The sequence below is a fragment of the Adiantum capillus-veneris genome, chromosome 8 (assembly GCF_014529385.1).
Source record: "Adiantum capillus-veneris isolate H3 chromosome 8, ASM1452938v2, whole genome shotgun sequence".
Classification (NCBI taxonomy): Eukaryota; Viridiplantae; Streptophyta; class Polypodiopsida; order Polypodiales; family Pteridaceae; genus Adiantum; species Adiantum capillus-veneris.
In genome coordinates this window covers 112,826,843-112,850,239 of record NC_140938.1, presented here as the reverse complement: position 1 = coordinate 112,850,239, position 23,397 = coordinate 112,826,843, and the positions used below count along the sequence as shown (strand labels likewise).

Genomic DNA, 23,397 nt, shown 5'->3' with positions numbered 1-23,397 from the left:
CTTCAATGTGAGTTGGGTCACCAAGATCCACGAAGGGCACCACTTTACTTAATCTTTCCTTAAGTATGTCTACATCTAGGATGTAGCCTTCTAAATGTTCATCTGGTAAAGTGCCCACCTACCAATCATCTGGTAAACCACCAATTTTGACATATCCCTCCAAGCTTTTTCATTTTCCTTCATAGAGAGAGAGAGAGAGAGGCACCGTTGGGAGTCCCAATTAACGCTCTTAAAGGCCCCCTTCACCATTATTGATGTGGTTTGGAATTGTTGCAGTTAATCCTTCTGATTTATTTCTAATCATGTTAATAAGAAAGATAACTAGGAGCAATAGTGATTAGTGGACTTTAATGGGGGACTGGCATTTTATTTCACGTACAATTATTAAGTTGCTTAACATTTCCAAAATGAAGCTTGTTGGAAGTAATTCATTGGAGCAACAAAATGATTTGGAAGAAAATTTATCATTTATGTTCGTGGTTTGTGCTTTCAGTTTGCATCTTTGTGGAATCCTAATATCTCCATCGAGTGTGACATTTTGCGCAATTGTTATGAAGCATTTGCGCTCTATTCATTTGGCAATTACCTCATAGCTTGTATGGGTAAGTTTTTACTTTCTATTGAGATCTACCAGAAAATTTAACAAAACAGCTTGTTGTTTGTTACATGGAGTGTTTTAAATTTGAATTTACAGTCAGCTTGATGTCTGTGCTTAATCATGCATATTCTTTCTTGGCATTAGTTTGCTTTCCTTTTTGTCAGTAATAGAGATTAGGTATTATCATTATATTCAAAACACATACAGTGAATTTCTAAGCAGCTTCTATAAAAAATAAATGTAAATAAAACACTCGTTCATTTGCTTGCATCTGCAAGATTGCGGTATGTTTCAATCATACAATTTCTTACCCAATTGGTGGACCATGCATCTATCCCTTCAGGCTTGCGCCTCCCATTCGGGCTTTCAGAGAGCATGCACCTCTGCCACTTATTTTTTCCTGCTAGATGTGTACACCTGTGTCAGCTATAGACATTGCAATATGTTGTGCAATTGAAACATTTTGAGAGATAGAAAGTAACAAACATGAAAAATGAAAAGGGGTAGCGAGCACGGTAAGGCACCGAAATGATGCGCAACAGAAGCCCAACTTTTTGATATATGGCAATGGTCCTTAACCGTACCAAATCTTGGCAAACCTCTGTGAAGTACCCAATTTGGTATTCTGTTGCATTGCAATAGTTCTATAAAGCAACAAATTCCTGAAGACACTAGCAGATTTGGCTCTCTTGTCCTATAACAATGATAGTTGACAATACCAAAAGCCACTTTTATCGGACCAATAAGTGGAGGACTACTCCATTACATGGTAGTGAACTTGTATAGCACCAAAAAGTTATCTAAATACTACCAAATTTGTAAGGACGATGTTGGTAACATTGAATGCTATTCTATTTCAAGGGGCAATGGTTGTATAGAGAAAAAGGTTGCCGCCTTATGTTATACTCGCCTGAATTGCATGTGTATGCGGGTGCGTAAGCACCGCACCGCTCAGAGGTTTACCGCCTTAATGCCCAAGCACCGCCCGTGCGTAGCTGCCATGCGAGTGCGCAAGTAGCCACCCACCAGACCACGCGCAAGCGCACGCAAGCACCCAATGGAGTATACCAGCGATGGCACGCGGGTGCACGTGCGTAAGAGCCCTCCGGCCGACCAACCTCTACACATGTGAGGCATTGCCTCACAGCCGGTTATTTGTGCAAAAGAGTGTGAAGGATAAAGCCTATCTTTCTTTCTTTCTCGTCAAAACAATACTATTAAAACGTACTCCTAAAACAAGGGCTCTCATCAAAGTGTGTCTACGGAGGGTGCTGCCAAGTCCTTAAGAGTGGCAGCTCTCGAGGACATCCTCAAGCACACTCAACTTACGGAGAAACCCAAGACACGCCAAGCATCCATGTGACTGCCTCGAGCAATCAATGTTCCACACGCAAGAATCCATGAGAGACGAAAAGAGAACTCGCAAAATTCCCACTAGCATGTGCCCCCCTTGTTCTCCTCTCTTGCTAGTAGCATCCCATACCACCCTATATGAGAGATGGGAGAACTTGTCAGGCCGGGCCATCACGGCCCCATGAGCTCTAGTGGTTTTGTGCACGTTGCCATGTCGTGCATACGAGCAAGAAGGGGCTCTGATACCAATGTTAGTCCCTCGCCGTGGATCCATCTTGCACACATGACATGACACAAGCCAAACTCACACCTAGACACATGTAGTGAGCGGACATTAGGCTCACCTCCCAGCCAGAGAGCCAATACGGGCTCATCAAGCGTGGAGCCAAGTGGGCTAGTCTCTGCCACAAGGCCGGTGTCGCATACCACCGAACCCACACCAGTATGGGTGTGCGGGTAGAGCTTCCAAGGGCCAAGATTCCCAAGTGTGGTGATCACACAAGATGTCTCACTAACACAAGATGTCTCACTAATGAGACATCAGTCCTATTTATAGGACTCGCTTAAAAGATGGCCATGTTCACACTTGGCTGGACATGGCTCAGGCACCAATTCTGATGTCTGCGGACGTAACACATGGGCTTCACGCAAGCGTGTCTATCCTTCTGGTTTGGACACTTGTCACAAACTCCAAATGTGTTAAGCCATTGAAGACCCAGAGGGTTACGACTCGCTAAGCCTACAACTTGCCGATTTTGGCCGAGGGGCCTAAACCCTAGCAGAATAAGGACAAGCATAGAAGGTTCACCAACTTACAGATCCCCGTCAAGTGGTCCAAATTATTAGTGGTTTAGGACTAACCCCAATAACTTACAGGAACCGGCCGAGGGGCCTAAAACCCTAAAATAATGCAGAACCTCACACCTCTTCAAAATTGTGTAAAAGAGATGATGACGAGGAAGCTGTACGGACAACCCCGGTTTTGTGACACTGATCCACGTGGGAGTAGCATATGGATGAGCCGTATGGACGCTTCCTTTTGGGATCAGATGCTTTTAGAACTCTTTCCTTTCCATGTAACTGCTTTGGGTGACTCCAACCACTTCAAATTGAACCTACTATGTTTAGAAAGAGTCCCCATGGGTACCATCGTATAACCTAGGCTACTTTTTGGCAACATCTCACATACCTTAGGCCACCTAATCCACTTAGAAAACAAGAGATCATTCTCACATGCTCAAAACCGGGCTAGATTGAAGCTGTAACAAACTTGGACACCCCAAGTCAAGATTTTGTTGCGACACAACAGAGATTCACTTCAAAACACTTCACACAATTAAGAGAGTCGACACGGCCCGGCGTAGTTCCTTGCCAAGAGAGATAGGCCCCAAAGACTGGCGCCCCTGTCGGTATTTCTTTTATATGTAGCAGGGCTAAAATGTCACTGGCACGGACAGACAATTAGTTATAATTGGCCACTAGACGGACTCTCTTGCCGGATCAGTGACACGTGTAAGGGCTACGGGTGGTGGTCCAGTCGACACCGTGGCCAGTGTACCACCACCACAGTTCAAAGATATGCTTAGCTGGATTAGATATTCGTGAGCCGTTGGTGGCTCTTTATGGTTGTATATATCTGTAGCTGTTGGGTTTTATGTAGCATCGACTTTTGTGTGGTCAGTCATCTAGAGTCTCGCATCAGAGTTGTACACAACACGTCTGCACCATCCCTGCACAGTTGAGCCTTGACACCCCCACTATACCTATGAGATCTGGGCCGGAGCTGAGTGTGCTGCCATGCCAGAGTCTGTATCGGTTTCTTTGAGTTTGTCGATGTTCGTGGTGTTCATGATCTGTTGCTGAGTCATACTGTTGTTGCTCTGTTGTTCTTTGTCTTCTGTGTTTTCATTCTGTGGAGTGAGATATCACGCACATTGCACTGAAGAGCACCCACTACAGAGGGCACGACACATTATCTCCGCTACATTATATTAATCTTTGAGCTAAACAGAACCGCTTGCGGGTGCTCGCTCTCAGACTCTGCGACCAGATGCTGTGCAGAGTGAGCCCCCCTTGGGTTCATTATAAAGGTTACAAGGGATGCTAAATGCAGAGCCACAAAAGCATTAAACTTCAAAAGCAACTTCTCCCAAAAACTAGCATTGCCATAAGCAGCCAACGAGAATTGCGGAATTTCGTATAGCTAGCGTAAAATGCGGAGAGTCCGTACAAGTGCCACGTCTGCTAGTCAACGCTTTTTTCGGCAGTCCGTACAGCCATCGTGAATTACGGGATTCCGTACAGTTGCCATGTGAGCGTGAATTGCAGGCATCTGTACTGTCAGCCACATCATCACGTCCTTACTGTGTGTCTCCGGCACTGCCACGTCATCAATTTGTGACATACCCTCCTCTTGAAAGAATTGTAATCGCCCTCGATTACGCTTGCAAAACTGACAGAGGCCATAAACTGTGTTAGTAGACATCCTGTTAAAAAATGAAGTTGGCCTTGGCTCCTCCAATCAAAAAAGATAAAGAGCTCCCTGATCTTTCACTTTGCCCCAAGCTTGACAAAGTTTTGTACTTTCATCTATCTGGCTTGGGTCGGCTCCCATGCAATCCGGTACCAGTCTTGCTTTCATCTTGCCTTTTCTGCCACGTTCCTCTGCTGCTCTAGAACTCTCTGGCCCGTCTTCAGTTTGTCCTTGTTGTGCCTTTTTGGGGTACTTTGCGGAGATGTGCCCTTCCTCCCCGCAACCATAACACTTACCGTGTTTGGGATAGTTAGCCCTTTCTTTAAGAGTCAATCGAGGTCGTGTATCTTTCTTTTCCTGGGGACTCTTTTTCTTTCTACTTTCATTCTTCGAAGTCTGTCTGGTCCTTTGAGTCACGATTTCATCAGTGGGTAAGTCAAATTTCCCGAATGTATCGAGAACCCCATTTCACATGACCCATTAATTCTTTAATAGAGTCCAAACTTTGTTCAAGGTAGTAGTCTCGGATCTCTGTAGGGAGTCCGCAACAAAACCACTCAATCTATTCCTTAGAAGTGACCACCTTAAACGAAGAGGTCGGTAGAAAAGAGTCCCAAAACCTCTCGCAACATGCATCCAAAGAATGTCCCTTGGTTATTTGAAGATGGTTCCAAGCGGTTCTTACATCCGTTTGTACTCCCAGGTTAGCCAAGAAGAAATAAAGAGCCGTTGGAATTTCAACCATTTGACTGGAGCTTCTTTCCTTAGAAGAAGAGTGGACCACCATGTTCGAGCATTTCCTTTTATAAAAGATGCAGCCCTCCTGATCTTGGAGTACTCTGAGTAATGTCCTCCAGAGAAGGCTATGTCAAACTGCTGGATGAAGGCCAAAGCCCTCGAAGCATCTTGGAATCTAGAAAAGGATTCAAATTTAATTGATTGTCCACCCTCTTTGAATTCCTTAGCCTTCTTGTTCTTATCTTCGAGGAAGTCGTATTGGTTTGCTCTGTAGAAATGCTTCTTCTTCGCATAAAACATGTGGTCGTCGGAGTCCGAACTGTCAGAGGATGACTTCTTCGTAGAGCTATCAAAAACCGATCGGAAGTTTCTTTGCCTTTTTCTTGCTCTTTTCGAAGCTTTGCTTTTTGCTTCGCTTCTTACCCTTTCTGTCCTCCTCACTCGAGTCGGCAGAGCAAGAAGAACTGTCAGAAGGAGAGAAAGAAGAATTGGTTAGTCCTTCAAAACGCACACGCTTCTTCTGCTTTCTTGTAGATGCAAAAGAAGATTGACAGTCCAAGTAACCAAGGTAGTCAGTCATCTTCTTGCGCTTCTTCAATTGCTTTTCCAATTGATTCTTTGTGTCCAAAGGTGATTGATCAAGGTCTGAACCATCTCTTAAAGTTCTTTTTTTTGTAAATATCCTCGGAGTAGGAGATTTCTTGATTGCTGGTTTGATTGGTGGCTCGGTGGCTTTCTGCCACTAAGTATGCACTTCAGCCGTGGACTGCTGAGTCAAAAATTTTGCAAACTGGGGATCTTTAGCAAACTGAAGCATCTGCTTTGTCACTTGTGCACTCGTCAATCTGTTGTCGTCGTTGCATCTCCAAAAGTTCATACTGTGTAGGCCGAGGTGGCCCGTACTCATCTTTTGTTAAGTCGTTTGAATCTTCTGCGTTGCCCCCTCCCACCTCATCGGTTGCAGAAGAGGTCGATTGATTCTTTTCGGAATCCTTAAGTGTCGCGAGAAAAGGGATCGGATTTCCCGGTAGAAGAGAAATCGGCCGTGCTCTGATACCATTGTAACAAACTTGGACACCCCAAGTCAAGATTCTGTCGCGACACAACAAAGATTCACTTCAAAACACTTCAAATTTAAGAGAGAGTCGACACGGCCCGGCGTAGTTCCGTGCCAAGAGAGATAGGCCCCATAGACTGGCGTCCCTTTCGGTATTTCTTTTATATTGATCTTTGAGCAAAGTACAACCGTCCACGGGTGCTCACTCTCAGACTTTGTGTCCAGATGCTTTGCAGAGTGAGCCCCCTTGGGTTCATTTTAAAGGTTACAAGGGATGCTAAAAGGAGAGCCCCAAAAGCATTAAACTTCAAAAGCAGCTTTTGCCAAAAACTAGCATTGCCAAAAGCAGCCAGCGGAAATTGCAAAATTCCGTACAGTCAACGTAAAACGCGGAGAATCCGTACAATGCCACGTCAGCAAGTCAACGCTTTTTTCGGTAGTCCGTACGATCAGCGTGAATTACGAGATTCCGTACAGCTGTCACGTCAGCGTGAATTGCGGGCGTTCGTACTGTCAGCCACATCGTCACGTTCGTATTGTGTGTGTCCGGGCACTGCCACGTCATCAATTTGTGACAGAAGCCATTTCCTTGGGGGCAAAAGCCTCCAAGGTTCGAAAGGCGGCATCTTTTCTGAAGGGCAATGCTCAGACACGATGGTCGTCTCTGATTCTGAACAACAACAATGTGGGTAAAGTTCAAGAAATTGTTCACTTTGGCATGTTTGGCCGAGGAGTAAGAACGGGATGTCAGAACCATTTGAGGATGATGAAAGACAATACCTTGGCCATGTATCGTCAACAATTTTGGATTACCCAACTAGGCCAAATTGCGTATTTGTTGACGTGGCATATTACTACAGACATCCCGTGATTCACCCTAACCTTGCTGATGTGGCATAATTTCGTGTTTTGCGTTCACCTCATGTGAATGTGGCGGTTTTTGTACGGCCGACTCGTGCGGAGGACAATCCTTGGGAATTGTACTGTGGCAATAAAGAAAGAATCACAGAAAGCATAGTTACATGGGATGGCGGGTCGGGAACGGGGACGGGGACGGGGACGGGGACGGGGATGGGACTGCAAAAGTCAGGAAACGGGGACGGAGGTCGGAACGGCAAAAAAAAAAAGCAGAGTTTTTTTGGCATTTTTTGACCTACACACATGCCACACACATAGAGCATCATTTTGAACACAAATTTACACTATAAATAGACCAAAGAACATGAGTCATATAGACGCAAATGTGCTAATTGAACATCGAGAAATGAGGACCCAAAGGGTGGCTTTTATATAGCCATTGGGTCCTTTGGGGTGCTTCAAAGTTCAAACATATGGCTATTGGAGAGGAACTAGCCACTAGAGATGATGAGTTTTTCAAATTTTAAAAACAGTCCCCTCCCGTCCCTTGTCGTCCCCTGCCATTCCCTGCCGTCCCCTGTTGTCCCCGGGATGTTTTGCTTGCGTTCCCACTTGGCAAGCCATTTGCCGTCCCTGTCCCCACCCGTCCCGGTCCCAGAATCGGGCGTCTCCCGTCCCTAGGCTCCGTCCCCTCCGTCATCTATAACTATGACCGAAAGGGGCACGAGAATTTGGGGCCAGGAATGGAATTCCGTCGCTTCGTGTCGACTCTCCTCTCCTCTCCTCTTCTCTCTCTCTCTCTCTCTCTCTCTCTCTTCAAGTTTAATTGTAGTTTTTGTTCGTGTTTTGTTGTTGATTTTTTCGCTTGGGTGTCCAAGCTTGTTACATACTCCCCTTTTGCAAGTGTAATCGCCCTTGATTACACCTGCAAAACAGATTGTAGATAGCTTAATAGACATTGACTCAATGCTTACATGCATTTGACGAATCAAACCATGCATTGGCACCAGTGTAATAGGGAATGGGCGGAACACATCCCAAACGTTTCGAAACGGCGTTCCGGATGATTCCCGTTCCCGAAATGGAGTCGGGAACGGAGCCATTCCAGAGCGGGGTGTAACCGGAACGGTGTTCCGAAATGAGGCGGAACAGTGGAACGCCGGGCAGAACGGGAAAAAGTAGGCATTTGGGGTTGTTTGGGGGACATATTTGGGCCAGTTTGAGGACAGTTTTGGGGCTGTTTAGGAGTTGATTTAGGAGTAAGCTGAATGGAGGTATTTCAAACCTTACTTTAGTCGACTGTCCCATTCCCGTTCTTGTTCCCGTTCCGGCCTTCCCTCCTCCTCCCCGTTCCCATCCTGTTCCGGACCCTCCTATTCCCGTACCCCGTTCCCGTTCTAGGTAACTATGATTGGCACAAAGATAGAAGTCATTGAACAATCATAAGCACAATCATAAGCACATCTCTCATGGATGTCTTGATGCACTTAATCTCGTCACTCTAGATTCACATCAAGAAGACAAAATGTTGTAAACATTTTATCTTTCACACATACTTTGAGAAAACAACAATTGTAAGAGTGCATCAATCTTTTTGGTACTAAGGAATTCCTAACCACAACCCCCAAAATTTATGGTCAACTTTTATTACATATTATACAGTCACTTAGCAAAGTACTAGCAGTCTATCAAAAATCTCAGAGAGAAACTGGTTGAGACTACTCGCTTTAAGCAAACTGTGAAGGAGTGGAGTGTTTTTTCTTGTGCAGTACGCAGTGCTCCCCATATTCAATTGTTGCTTCTGTAATTGGTGAGGGAAGCAGCTTGGTAAGAGATCATAAAAGACTTTGATGGATGCACAGGGAGATGCTCCTAGGTGGACTTGCTCTTGGGTACATTGACTAAATAAGAACAACAGTGTCACTCCCGAATGTAGAGTCTAAGCGATGCCTGTCATAGAGGGAAACTTGTTGAAACAGCTTCGTGAGAATATTTTCCGCAGGAAGCTTGGTTATTGGTGCCTCGAGGTGTTGTAGATGTGGTACTACTTCCAAGAAAGCACCATCAACATTGCTCCTCGAATCCTAGTGGCTGCAGCAACAAATCCATCCAGTGTAGCATCAGGTTTGAGAGACTTCCATAGCTTCTGTTGGGAGGCCTTTGTTCTAGTCATGAGATCTTCACTAGGTTTCTGAATTTGTCCAAAACCTTCTCTTGGAAGTCACCAGGTCGGAAGGCTTCACACAAAAACTTCTCCTTAATATCGCCCAATCCGCAAAGTGATTCTCAAAAAACTATTTGTTTGCTAAGCTATCTAAGCTTGAAAGAGAGCACCAGGTAAGCATCTTCACGGTTGAGACCACGACCCCGACACATTGACACAAACCTTCTCCTGGGGTCGCCTAAACCCTTTGTAGAGAGAGCCTTGGAGGTAGGAAACTTTATATTGACTTTGGCTAGAATGCTTGTCAGTTCTTCCATTGTTACTTCTTTGGAGCTGGTTCTAGGGAGGATAAAGGAGGCTTTAGAAAGTGTGGCTGAGGAGGTGATAAAAGTGGCGAGAGGTGGTTGAGCTCGATCCTTGAGGAGGTAGTGGGAGTGGGGGTGGAGGACTTCTACTAGGTAGGAAGGATTGATGCATTTTGCAATAGCAGGTGATAAAAGTGGCGAGAGGTGGTTGAGCTCGATCCTTGAGGAGGTAGTGGGAGTGGGGGTGGAGGACTTCTACTAGGTAGGAAGGATTGATGCATTTTGCAATAGCATTGCAAAGAGTTCTTTTAAGGGCTAGGACGGTCTTTAGATTGCCTTGTATATGTCATGCATGAGTAGCCTAAGAGTCAACGGGCTTAGAGGAAAGAGAACCACGGAGTACTATTAGCCCTTTGGCTAGCTAGACAATCGACTTGCTAGATCTGCTCAACTTGCTAGACCTGCTAGACCAACTCGACATGCTAGACATGCGCGACCAACTAAGACCTGCTCAAAACGCTAGACCAAAGACTCCTATTTGATTCATATCAGACTGACCATATATACACAGTAGCTGCACAACATCCATAAAGGCTAAAATTAAAAAAATATCTTTTAAAGACAATTGCGCATACTTGGATTGTGGCGGTAGTGGTAGGTTGGCCACGGTGTTCACTGGGCTCCTCGATGCCCCACCAAGCGCCTCTGCTCCACTAGACCACTGATGGCTCTGGTCTATTAGTCGAATGTCCACCCAAGTTGAAACTCGCCTTTGATACACCATGGGCTTATCATTGCCAAATTAACACCTTGCACAAAAGATAAATACCAATATGTGTGTGTGTATATATATATATATATATATATATATATATATATATATATATATATATATAGAGAGAGAGAGAGAGAGAGAGAGAGAGAGAGAGAGAGAGAGAGAGAGAGAGAGAGAGAGCATAATAAAGGGGTAGAGAGATGGATAAATCGAGACCAAGAGGATGACACATTAGGGAGGGATAGGGAGAGAAGATTGAGAATGACATAGGGTTGACCTAGAACGGTCGGGCCTCTTCATAGGAAGAAGTTATTCCTCTAGAATTACAATTGTATAGGCTGAACATGATGAAATCACCAACAAAGAAGAGCAAAATTTTTTATTTGGTATCTCCTCGCTTGCATGTGTGGCCCCATCCACACACATTTACAAGTTTTGGAGAAACTCATCCGTATGTGTGCTATCCCAAAGGCCCTTCCAATGGGTGCACAACTGATTCTCTTCTTTGGTGCTTTGCAAATGCGGGAGTGGAGTTCTTCGATGCTCAGCAATTAGTCTTTAAACACTTGCTTCTCGCGATCAATTCAACATCACTTGGCTATTGTGTGTGTGTTCCACACCATCAATCCTTCACGGGAGCACTCTCTCTCATCGCCAGAGAGACTAGAATGAGAGGGGAGAGCTTCTTTGTATAGAGGTAAGCTCTCCATGGCTAAAAATGGAAGGGTGTATTGTGTCCCAGTCTAAGAAGGGAAAGATGGCCCCATGCATCTTTCCTCTCTAGAAATAGTAAAAAGGGTTGTAACTTGAGTTTTATTAAGAATTTGAAGTTTTACATTTAGTAAAACTTATTGAGCTGTTCAAAACTTCTTTAGCTGTTCAAGGCCAGCGAACCCGCCGCCGCGTTATCAATCAACTTGATTGTTTTTTTTTGGGTGACCTTGGGGGTCTTCGACGGTTCTGATTCCAAAATTAGCGTTGGTGTTTGCAAATTCTAGAAAATAAGCCGCACTTTGAAAGTCTTGAAAAATGACAAGTTAGTGCTCAAAATAGTATATTAATGTAACAATTACTTATCGTTTTGCAAAAAAAAAAATCACTTGATCAACAAACAACCTTTATATATGAATATCTAATGCTCAAGCACTTTCAAACAAGCATTGAATGCTTTCTTACTGTGTGTGCTTAAGGTAGATTCCATCTGTTTTACACACACTTGTATCCATTTATATCTTTCTTCCAATAAGGTACGAGGATAAGCATGTCATTGGCCATTCATACTTTCCTAGTTAGGAATAGAAGTATGCCTAATCAAGAAAAAATCTAAAAGAATCAACTCCTCTGGTATATCCCGGGAACAACGCTTGCTGTTGTTGCTTGCACCCCCCTTGCCATTGCTGAACTCTCTCTTCCCGTATAGGCCCCCCCCCGCCGGGGCGTTCTGCTCTCCATTCTTCTCCATTGGAGGGGCTGGTGGACCCTCATCCGCCTTCCGATCCTCATCCTTCGCTTTCTTCTCGTCCTCGTTCGTCGTCACAATGATAGACATATATGAAGGATTTTGCTCCTCCACAAAAGGACTTGATTAAGGCCCCTTGTCCGACTCCGCAGAACCAACCATCTGACTTGCTCTTTCATCGACTGAGCAAGCGATCTTAGAGGCATCGACCTGGGAGAGCAGAGGTGCGTGAACTCTTCTAGGCTTGCCTTTTTGCAGAGTTTGAGACCTTCGAGATGGTGTCCAAGGTCATTGCGATGAGCCCGCTGGCCATTTGAGGAGTCAAAGCTCATTCTTTACAGAGGCGCCACTTCGATCCGGCTACCGATGCTCTTGTCAAGGAGGGAGACATGCCCACCTTGGTATATTTCCTTGGCTTGAGGAGAGAGTACCTCTCGTTAGTTTCTAGGATAGGTTTCGAGATTGGGACCGTACTGCGCACTATTGCTTCCGTTGCTGCCAAGGCAGTAGGCATACTATCATGAGGCAATGAAAACCACAAACTTTATTTGTTGGGTTTCCTTCCCTTGATTTTTCTTTAATTTTTGGGACCCTCTTGTTGAAGTCACAAATGGTTGGACATTGTATTTCCAGTTAGAAACGGACGGTGGCCGAGAGTTTCACCCGCAACAATGAAGGCTAAGTCGCCACGAGATGGTTGTGTTGGGCCTCGGCTAGGGTGGATGCTCATGTGAAGCATTCATAGTGAGTGTGTGTGAGTGTAAATGAGAATGTACACAATAGAGAAAGAGAATGCAACCTTCTATTATGCAAATGAGAGATTGAGTTACATGCTTGAGAGCCTTCTCTTATATAGGCTTATGATGGAAGGCCTAGAATGTTCTAGGGATAGAGATTGTTCCCGCATGGTTTAGGTAAGAGTGAGTGTGAGCTTGTGTTTATACTCTTCAATCTCCCCCTTAAACACATGCTTACATACAAGCTAAGGTTCTCAACAGGAAGAAGGTAAGAGTCATGATGGTTCTCAATTGGATTCATCATTCATGCTCTTTACAACATAGAGAGATGGATTCAACACTTAAGGTTCTAATGTGATCATGAGTGGTTCTCAATTGGATTCATCACTCATGTCTACAAAGATACAACATAAGAGGTTCTCACATGAGAAATGCAACTTCACAATTGAGATTCAACATAGTGTGTTTAGGGTAGCATCCTTCTTTCTAATAAATATCATTTCCTTCACTGTAGCTATATTTGAGTTGGCCCTTAGCATGTTTATTTGAAGAAGAAATAGAAGTAGAGGGTGAAGAGAAAGCGGAAGTTACCATATTCACTTCATCATTGTCGGAGTGAGCTCTTTGATCTTCATCATCACTATCATCACTTTCACTTTGCACATAGTTGACACGTTTGCCTTTGAAGGTAACCTTCTTGCCGCCGTTGTCGCCATTGCCGCCATTGCCTTTGGTACAAAATTGAGGTGGATGCCCCAATTTCCCGCACTTCACACATTTTTTGATTTTGTAGCATTCGGAAGATAAGTGGTTGTACTTCCCGCAATGCTTGCAAGCCTTGGTGTGCTTTGAACTTGAAACATAGAGTGCTTTTGATGCATTAGTTTCATTGTGTGGGTGCTTGTTGTTATGGTCCTCTTGGAGAGAGTTGATTACACTTTCTAGTGTAGGGATAGGCTCTTTTTCCTTAAGTACGGTTACAATATTGTCATATGTAGAAGGAAGTGCTTTTAGAAGAACCGCAACTTTATCATCATCATCTATATGACACTCAATGTATGAAAGTTGAGTGCATAAGCTTTTTAGCCTATTAACAAGACTAGATAGTGTTTCATTTTCATACATTGCTAGACCATATAATTGCATCTTGAGAGATATTTTAGAGTGCTTAGATTTTGCCCCAAATGTGCGTTCTAAAGTCTCCCATGCTTGCTTGGCCGATGTGGCTTCATCTAAGTGGTGAATGATATCATCCGCCACACTAGTGATGAGAATGCCTAGGGCTTTCTCATCCTTGGCTTGACGCTCTCGGATTTGTTGTGCCGTGAGGTTTTGTGCATCAGTGGTTATGATACTCCATAGCCCTTTTCTCATTAGATGACCCTTGAGTTTCACTTGCCATGTGTGAAATCCGATGCCATTGAACATAGCTATCTCCTTGTTACCCATAATGCTTAGTGATATGTGAAATTGCAAGCAAGGGGGTCCTATTTCAAGACTCTTGAAATGGTGTCTACCCTTTTACAAAAGCATGTGAGAAATGGGAGATGCGGTAATGAAAAAAAAGGGATTATGAATAAGCACAAAAATGACAATTATGATTACCAAATATACTCCAAATGTGCCGGAGTAGATGGGGATGATATAACTCAGCTTTGCCTTGAGATTTGATGTTGAATTTGGAGTCAAATCTGAAATTCTATTTGCTGTTTTGAACTCCACCAATAGTTGTAGCCAAAAGTGCCTTCAAAATGCCTCCAAAATGAGCTAAAATGACCGCAAAATTGATGTAGAATGACACCAAATGAAGCACCGAGGTTGCCCGATCTTTGATAAAGGTTCTCGAGGCCGTAAACCACCAATTTTTTGAGCTAATGTGGGCTGGAAATTTTCTGTTATGAAACAGAAAATTAAAACATGTACTTCTTGACTAGTTTTGTGGTACTAGTCTTCACCGCATTGCCCGCAATGTGTAGAGAACTTATGGTAGACTAATGATGGATTAATGATGAGATTTTAGTGATATTATGAGGCTGAGAATGCTCAAATTACAGCAGCAAATCTCAAACTTTGGTTATGAGAAAGAGCTTAGAGAGAGAAAATGAGAGCTAGTGAGGTAGGAGATGCATTGAAATGATGTAGGAAAGGGTGGATATGAGCTATGGGCTGAGTATGAAGTTGAGAAAGCTTTCCATTAAAGCTTGAGGAGCTGAGGAAGAAGAAGAATCAGCCCCAAAATCCCACGCCTAGATTTGGGCACCCTTGAGGAGAGAGAAGAGAGAGAAAGTGGCAAAAAGTCAAAAGTAGGTAGAAGAGGTGGCAAGTGGGCATGTGGGCTATTGCCCAACTTTTCCTAAAGGAAAGGGAGAGCTGAAAAAATCGTGGGCTTAGAGAGAGAGACTCCTAGAGAGAAGGGAAGTTCACATGAGTAGGCCAAGGATCATTCAAAGCTCTGATACCAGTTGTTGGGCCTCGGCTAGGGTGGATGCTCATGTGAAGCATTCATAGTGAGTGTGTGTGAGTGTAAATGAGAATGTACACAATAGAGAAAGAGAATGCAACCTTCTATTATGCAAATGAGAGATTGAGTTACATGCTTGAGAGCCTTCTCTTATATAGGCTTATGATGGAAGGCCTAGAATGTTCTAGGGATAGAGATTGTTCCCGCATGGTTTAGGTAAGAGTGAGTGTGAGCTTGTGTTTATACTCTTCAGGTTGGGCCGATCGGCACTAGAATCCGAGTAGTAAAAGGGTGGCTAGGCTCAGCTCAAAGTCATTTAGGCCCCACGCGACAATTTATAAGTTGGTCGGTACTAGGAAATTAAACCAAAAGGAGTAAAGTGGACACGTGGCAATAGGAGAGCAACATGCAGGCCGGGCCAACACACACACACACACACACTCTAGAAGCTCATCCCAAGAGGGGATGCCCAAAATGAAGAGGGGCTGATTTTTCATCATAACCGAACCACAATGTGTGTGAGTAGCGGGTGCAGGTCATCACAGCTTTAATGGAGAGCTTGCCTTCTCCCTTGTCTCATGTGGTGCGATGATTTGCTTTCGCGCATCTCTCTTTCTCTCCCCTTTGCACATATGGAAATGTCCCACTAGTTGGGCTTCTTAGTTGACCATATACAATTCTGGGGGTTATATGCACGTTTGCCAAGGCAAGAGTCTTTTGCACAGGAATTGGATTAGCTAATAGCTAATCCCCCACAGGTACACAGTTCCATTGCGAAGGATTGTGAAAATGGAGAGTTTTCTCTCGTGAAAACTCGTCCAATTTGTAAGGGAACTATCCCATTGTGTGGGGGAGCTCTTGAGGCACCTAAACTGAAGATATTGCACGGGGAGCCTCGGGAAAGCCTTGGGATGCTTATACAGGGCTTTGTGCACCTGACAATGAACAAAACAGGGAATTACAACATGATGAAATTGACCTGCAGCTCACCAGAAAGCTTTCAAAATGCAAGGGAAAGTTTCCTAGACGTGTGCTTTTGACCTGCAGGGGTTTTGAAGCCGTTATGTTGCTGAAATTGGGTCAAAAACCTTCAATTACTGCCCTTGACAGGTTCCCACAGCTTGCTGAGAGTTGGGTGAAAGTGTTTGGGTTGTTTACTTGCAATAAGAATAAAGAAATATTGGAAGGGGTGCCAATCTTTGGGGCCTTCAGGGTGTCGTTGTCTACTTGGAAGCGCTCTAGCTACCAAGTTGTGAAGTGTCTTGAAGTGTTGAATTGTAGTCACATGTTTATTCGTGTAATTGCTTTGTGTCATAAAGTACAGGTAAAGTTAATCAATGTAAAGATCGGGTGAAAGCCAAAGTTTACCGTCCTCTAGTGAGGCTATTGGCCGGTTTCATGGTTCCGTCGTCCAGACAGAATCACTTTTTCCTGAAGAAGTGAGCCTTGGTCGGTTTTCAACAAAGACACAAAGCACATGAACTTGGAATTACGCTATGGCTGACAGGGAGGAGGGTTCCTCTTCACAGGAAAGACATGTTGTTCCTCCAGTGTTCGAGATTGACGAGAGTTCATGATCACCTCTGTCTGTACCTTTTGTTGATGTGAATGCGTCACAAGCTCAAGGGTTTATGATTGGGCATCTAGACGAGGATGTGTTCAGGACATAGTTGGTTGCTGTTGTGAATGTATTTACTCGGTTGTTGCAGAATCCTAGTTTAATGGAATTTTTGCAAGCTCCAATAGTGTCACAACAGACAAGGAAACTTTCTCATGCAGTAGAGCTCGTCAAGGCTCAAGCATAGGTCCCTTATGTGTCCTAGCAAGGAGGAAGCACTTGTACGTTGCGGAGTCACTTGGGGCTCCTAGACAAAAAATTTTTGTCCATGAAAAGGTGGCTAGAACACCAATTCCATAGGCTATACCAGTTCAGCCAGCCACCTTATAGAGTCCAAATGCTGGGTTAAATGGACAGGGAACTACCTTTCAGGCTATGCACCAGGTATTTCCACCACCCATGGTACATCCTTGGTTTTTCGGGGGTGGATGTCTCTTTCAAAGCTTGGCTATTTATGCGCATGGAAATCAACAGTATATGCCAGGAATAGTCGTTGGGGGTATGCAAGGCATGATGCCAAACCCCATGTATGGTAATATCGACTTATAGCTAGGGTTTCAATGTAATTAGGGCCAGTTTGGTGTGCCACAAGCTGCTTTTGGTATGGCTGGTTTTTTTGACTAGCAGGCAAATATGGCACCAAGGAACCAAAATGTTAACCTCCAAGGGGCATAGATGATCCCAAGCACTATAATCATGTTGCAGACACTTCCCTATGACAATTTGACAGTGCTTGAGAAGCCGAAACCATACAAAGAAGGTTGTGAAGTTTGATACTTTCAGCAGATTTGAGGACAAGATGAAGGCTCTCACCTTTTCTTCAACAGTTTGATATTGCCTATGCAAGGGGGAATTTTACTGAGGCTTCGAAGGTCCGTAAAGTTGCCACTTTTTTGAAAGAAATGCGCGTTCATGATGGACGACTCTGTTGATGCAAGGACATGCCATCTCCACATGGGTCTACTTCAAACAGAGGTTTGCATCTATTATTTGTGAGTAGCTTGGTCATTTTCTTGCGGATTGTCCAAAGAGGAAGAGGCCAGCTAACTCAGAGGACAAGAAAGGGAAGAAGCCCAAACCCACAGCAGGATTAGTGCCAAATGTGGTGGTCATAGACCAAACTCGGATGCCAGTGAGTTATGCAAAGCATGGGGTAATGTTAGGGATCAGACAACACTTATTTTCTTTGATCTAGGTGTTAAGGAAAACTTTATCTCATAAGAGTTGGCTATCAAACTGGGCATCAATGCTAAAGAGTTGGGGTACACGGCAGAGGCAACGTTGGCATGTCGTAGGCGCTGCGAGTCTGTTACTCCCATCATTGGAAAGCTGCATTTACATATCGAGTCGTATGTGGACACAGAGGAACTTTATATCATGCCACTGGAAGGGTGCGATGCGTTGTTGTGAATCCCATGGGTGTTCCATGTACATGGAGTATTGGATGCCTTCAACAAAAAGGTCACCTTGTAGCATAGGGGTAAAACTCACATCCAGGATGTAATGCTTAAAGGAGAGTCTGCCCCTATCGTAAATGCTTCGGCTATCACTTCTGTAATTAAAAATTATCTTTTTGTGTACTTGATTTTTGCAGGTGATTTTTTAGATAATTGTTAGTCAAATTTATTTGTGTTGGATAAAGAAAAGTCAGCATTTTTACGAGAGTTTAGTGAATGTTTTTCTGATCATTACCGTCTCAGTTGTTGCCGAAGAGGCTTGAGGATCATTCGATAGATCTAGTGCAAGGTTGTAGCCCACCAAATAGACCTCCCTACAAGGTTAGTGCGGCCCATCAGAATGAGTTTATGAGCCTAGTAGAGAAGCTATTAGAAAAAGGGCTGATTCAACCTAGTTCTTCACCCTCAACCTTTTGCTGCCTTCTAGTGCAGAAGAAGGATGGCTCTTGGCGCACATGTATTAATTACGGTGTGTTAAATAAGAATACCATCAAGAACAAGTTTCCTATTCCAAGGATTGATGATCTTCTTGACCGTTTAAAGCGTGTGGTAATTTTCAGCAGGATAGATCTTAAAAGTGGGTACCATCAGACTCGTATCAAGCCAACAGATGTGCACAAGACTCCGTTTGGATGACATTTGTTCTATATGAGTTTCTAGTGATGCCATTTCGTCTTACAAATGCTCTTGCTATGTTCAATAGGGTGATGGATCGGATTTTCTGCCCACATCAAAAGTTTGTTGGCACATTCTTTGATGACATGATTGTGTATTCGAAGAATGAAGAAGAGCATAGGCGTCACTTGACCATTGTATTTGAAGAGTCACGCAGTAACAAGTTGCTCATCAACGACAAGAAAACTGAAGTCTTCTTGGAAGAGATCCACTTTTCTAGGCCACAGTGTGTCGAAGGATGGTGTTCGAATGGATTCTACCAAGGTAGAAGCAATCAAGACATGGCCAAATTTGAAGATTGTGCATTATGTCACAAACTTCTTGGAATTATGTTCTTACTAGGGAACGTTCATCCGGAACTTTGCTGAGATTGCTTCACCCCTATATGCTTTGCAAAAGAAAGAGAACTTTCAAATGGACACAAAAGGAGATTTCAGCTTTTACTTTCCTGAAGGAAAAAATTGACTTCGGATCCAATAGTTGTTTTACCGGATCTCAGAAAGTCATTTGTGTCCAGTGTGATGCGTGTGGCAATAGCATTGGGGCAGTGTTAATGCAAGATGGTCGGGTAGTAGCCTATGAAAGCAGAATCTTGCAAGAGCCAAAAAAGACTATGCAAATCTATGAGAAAGAACTACTGGTTGTGATTCATACGCTTTCAAGTTAGAAACATTACCTGTTTGGTGTGGATTTGGGTGTCCAAACAGACCATCAGACCTTGCGATACTTCTTGACATAATCAAAGTTATCCAAAAAGCATATGCGATGGACAAACATTCTCTCTATGTTCCACTTACAGATTGTGCATGTGGAAGGCAAGAAGAATGTTGTGGCTGATTTGTTATCAAGAAAGCCACAAATTACAATAGTGTCAATTTCTTATCATCATGAGCGTGATGACATGAAGAAACAATATGCTACTGATGAAGATTTTTCAAGGATCTTTGAACAGTTTTGCAAGATGGGCAAAGCCATAAGCACTACCTCCTCAAGGATGGTTTTATGATGATGCATTGCAAACTATGTGTCACTAGGCCACTGCGACATAAAGCTATGGTAGAAATCCATGTTCCATTGTATGCAGGATATCGTAGTATAGATGTGACAGTGAAAGTGGTCGATACATTTTTTAATTGGCCTACTTTGAGGAGAGATGTGGATGCCTTTGTGCAAGCATGCGTAATTTGCCAAAACGTCAAGTTTGACAGGCAAAAGGCACTAGGGTTGTTACAACCATTGCCTATTCCATATAAGCCATAAGAAAGTATTGCTATGGATTTTATCTTTGATCTTCCAAGAAACTGACATGCAATGATGGTATATAGACCATTATTTGCAAGCTCAGCAATAGGCCCATGTTATTCTTGCAAGAAAAAGATAAAATCTGATCAGATGGCACGGTTGTTTATGTATAATGTGTTTTAAGTACCATGGTATGCCACAATCTATTGTTAGTGATCGTGATCCTCGTATGACGAGCCTGTTTTGGAGAGGCTTATTTGAAAACATGGGCACTACGCTCACATTTTCATCCTCATTTCATCCACAAACTAATGGACCATCAGAAGAGGCTAATTCTATTGTCTTAAATCTGCTTAAATGCTATATGTCAGACAATAAGGGCAATTGGCTTGAGTATTCATACAACAATACGGTGCATTCGTCAACAGGTAAGGCACCCTTTGAAATTGTTGAAGATGACAAAAAGGTTGCTCCCATTTTGCACATAAAGGATAAGATTTTTGAAGCAGATCGATATGTAGAGAACATGGATGAAATGTATACGAAAATTAAGCTTGCTTTGGAGAAGACTCAAGCAAAGCAAGAAAGAGCTGCTGATCGTCACCGACGTGAACTGTTTATTTCACTTGGTGATTGGGTTCTTTTGCGGTTTGAAAATGCAAGATTAAAGAAGATGAAGGGCAAGGAAAGGTTGTTTCCCAAGCTCAACATGCATTACTATGGGCCTTTTCAAGTACTTGACAAGATCAACTATGTTGCTTATAGGTTGAAATTGCTCGACACTTGGAAGATTCATAATGCGTTTCACGCGAGGCTTCTACGACCTTTTGTGGGTGATGTGCAGGAAGATATGCGAGATGAAGATCAACGAGAAGTTGAGGACCTTGATGAGATCTTGGTACCTGAGTAGATTTTGGCACATAAAGAGATAGAAGTTAAGCGGAAAGTTGCAAGACGTTATTTGGTGAAGTTTAAAAACTGTCCACTTATCGATGCAAAGTGGATGAAAGAGAGTGAAATGTTAGTGTCACCAAATGTTAGTGCAACTTTACCTTGAAGCCTTTGGTTTATAACCCTCGTATGCCCCAACTCTTGCAAGCCACAGGCCAACACACTCTAGAAGCTCATCCCAAGAGGGGGTGCCTAAATTAAAGAGGGGCTGATTTTTCATCATAAGTGAACTATAGTGTGTGTATGTGTGTGAGTAGTGGGTGCAGGTGATCACAACTTTAATGGAAAGCTTGCCTTCTCCCTTGTCTCATGTAGTGCAATGATTGCTATCGCGCATCTCTCTCTATCCTTTGCACATATGGTAATGTCCCACTAGTTGGGATTCTTAGATGACCATGTACAGTTCTGGGGGTTTTATGCGTGTTTGCCAAGGCAAGAGCCTTTGCACAAGAACCAGAACAGCTAATTGCTAATCCCCCACAAGTATGCACAATTCCATCGCAAAGGATTGCTCGCGTGAAAACTCATCCAATCTATAGGGGAATTGTTCCATAGCGTGCAGGAGCTCTTGAGACACGCGTAGACGTGTTTGCTCCGCTCAAAACGATCCAAAACAGAAAATTACAGCTTGCTGTGTTTTTCTGCAGGTTTAGGGTTTCACACCTAAACTGCAAGATATTGCCAGAGGAGCCTCGGGATGCTTATAGAGGGCGTTAGGCACCTGACAATGACCAAAACCTGGAATTAGAGCATGCTGAAATTGACTTGCAGCTCACCAGAAAGCTTCTGTTTACTTTTGACCTATAGGGGTTTTGGTGCCGTTATGTTGCCGAAATTGGGTCAAAAGCCTGCAATTATAGCCCTTGATAGGTTTGAACAGCTTGGTGAGAGTTAGGTGAAAGTGTTCAGGTTGTTTACTTGCAATAAGAATGAAGAAATACTGAAAGGGTTGCCAGTCTTTGGGGCCTACAAGGTGTCGTTTTCTCCTTGGGAGCGCTCTAGCTGCCAAGTTGTGAAGTGTTGAATTCCGCTCACAGGTTTATTCATGCAGTTGCTTTGTGTTGTTAAGTACAGGTAAAGTTAATCAATGTAAAGATCGGGTGAAAGCCAAAGTTTTTCCGCTCTCTTGTGAGGCTACTGGCCGGTTTCACATACCTTTGGTACGTGTGTTCTGGTTTGTGACACCTAGACCCTCTTGCAGGTCGTTTTACTACCTTGTGTGAGTGGTGGTTGGCTCCATCACGAATAGACAGATGGACTATCTTGTGAAGGCCTGTCCACGGAGCATGCCCCGACCTGCGATGACAGAGACCGAGCCTACTAAGGTTGGCCAAAGTTAGCAGGCCTCTGCATGGAGCACAAAGGAGTACCTCCTCCGAAACAGGTGCCCAATTAGAGGAGGTTGGCAACAGGTTTGTGGTCAACGTCGCCAAGGACCACCAAGCCAGTTTAGTGTCCGTGGTAGTCGGCTTGCACTAGGCCACAACAGCAGGTTCCCACAAGGAACCGTTTCGACCCTCTATACCAAGATGAGCTGGTGGATACCCCTTCCACCTTAGCTTCGCCACCAACAGCCCCTTCTTCCCTCCCCCTCCCCCCCCCCCCCCCCTCCGCGGCTCCGTTGTGTGTTCCTTCCCATACCTTGGTGCCGCCCCAACGGATAGGTTCGTCTGCGACGTTTGTACCAACAAGAGCATCCGCAGGTAAGGCTGCTCCTCTTACGCCAAGCGGCTCGTGGCAAATGCACTGCCAAGAGACCTCCGAGTTGTCGAAGATGAAAGTCTCCTTTTGTGGTAGTACCCCGTGGGACGACCAATTTTGACATCCCTCGTCGTTGGGACTTCTTCGACTATGACTTAACATGATTCCTCAGTGACTTCTCTCGACCTTGAGGCGGCTTTGTTAGGTGCAGCGGAATGATTGTTTGCGCTTTGCTCAAGATGAGTGCTCCGAATTGTGCTCAAGGTTCCTTTTAGTTCTTATGGAAGGGAGAGCCTTCCGTTCTTAATGGAAAGTGCTATGATCACAAACAAAGTGAATGGACACTGTGCGTGCAAGTGTATGAGACTGAGAGATAGAGAGAGAAGAGAGATACGACACTAGAGACGTAAAACCGTCCTCCGAAGGCCCCACTCTCATCGGCGAGAGTGGTCTACTTATTGATTGCACAAAGTGGTACAATGCCGATGCAATGGACTGATGCAATCTGGGACTATGCCGGTGACGACGACGGTGACGACGACAACGACTTTAGGGTTGAAATCTGTGGTCTTCTATCTGCTGAATTTTTGCTAATCTTTGGGCTGTTTTGTCTGTGTTTTTCGAGGTTGAAAATGGGGTTCTTTTGCATCCAACTAGGGCTGAATCGCTACTGTCCAAGAAGGCTGAAAACGCTGTTCGTCTGCTGCGGAAAGGGCTGAAAACAAAAACGCTGGCAGATTTGCTATCGCTAGCAAAAACGCTAGGGTGTCTGAGA

At 44.1% G+C, this 23,397-nt stretch overlaps 1 protein-coding gene across 2 annotated transcripts in view; it reads left to right on the top strand.

Annotated features, from left to right (window-relative positions):
• Positions 1–23,397, top strand: part of LOC147452786 (organic solute transporter ostalpha protein (DUF300)) — a 166,651-nt gene that overhangs the window by 18,162 nt on the left and 125,092 nt on the right. For both annotated transcript variants that reach the window (XM_086518369.1, XM_086518370.1), the window contains one exon: positions 494–602. In XM_086518369.1, coding sequence (XP_086374495.1) covers positions 494–602 — 109 coding nt within the window. The remainder of the gene's footprint in view (positions 1–493; positions 603–23,397) is intronic.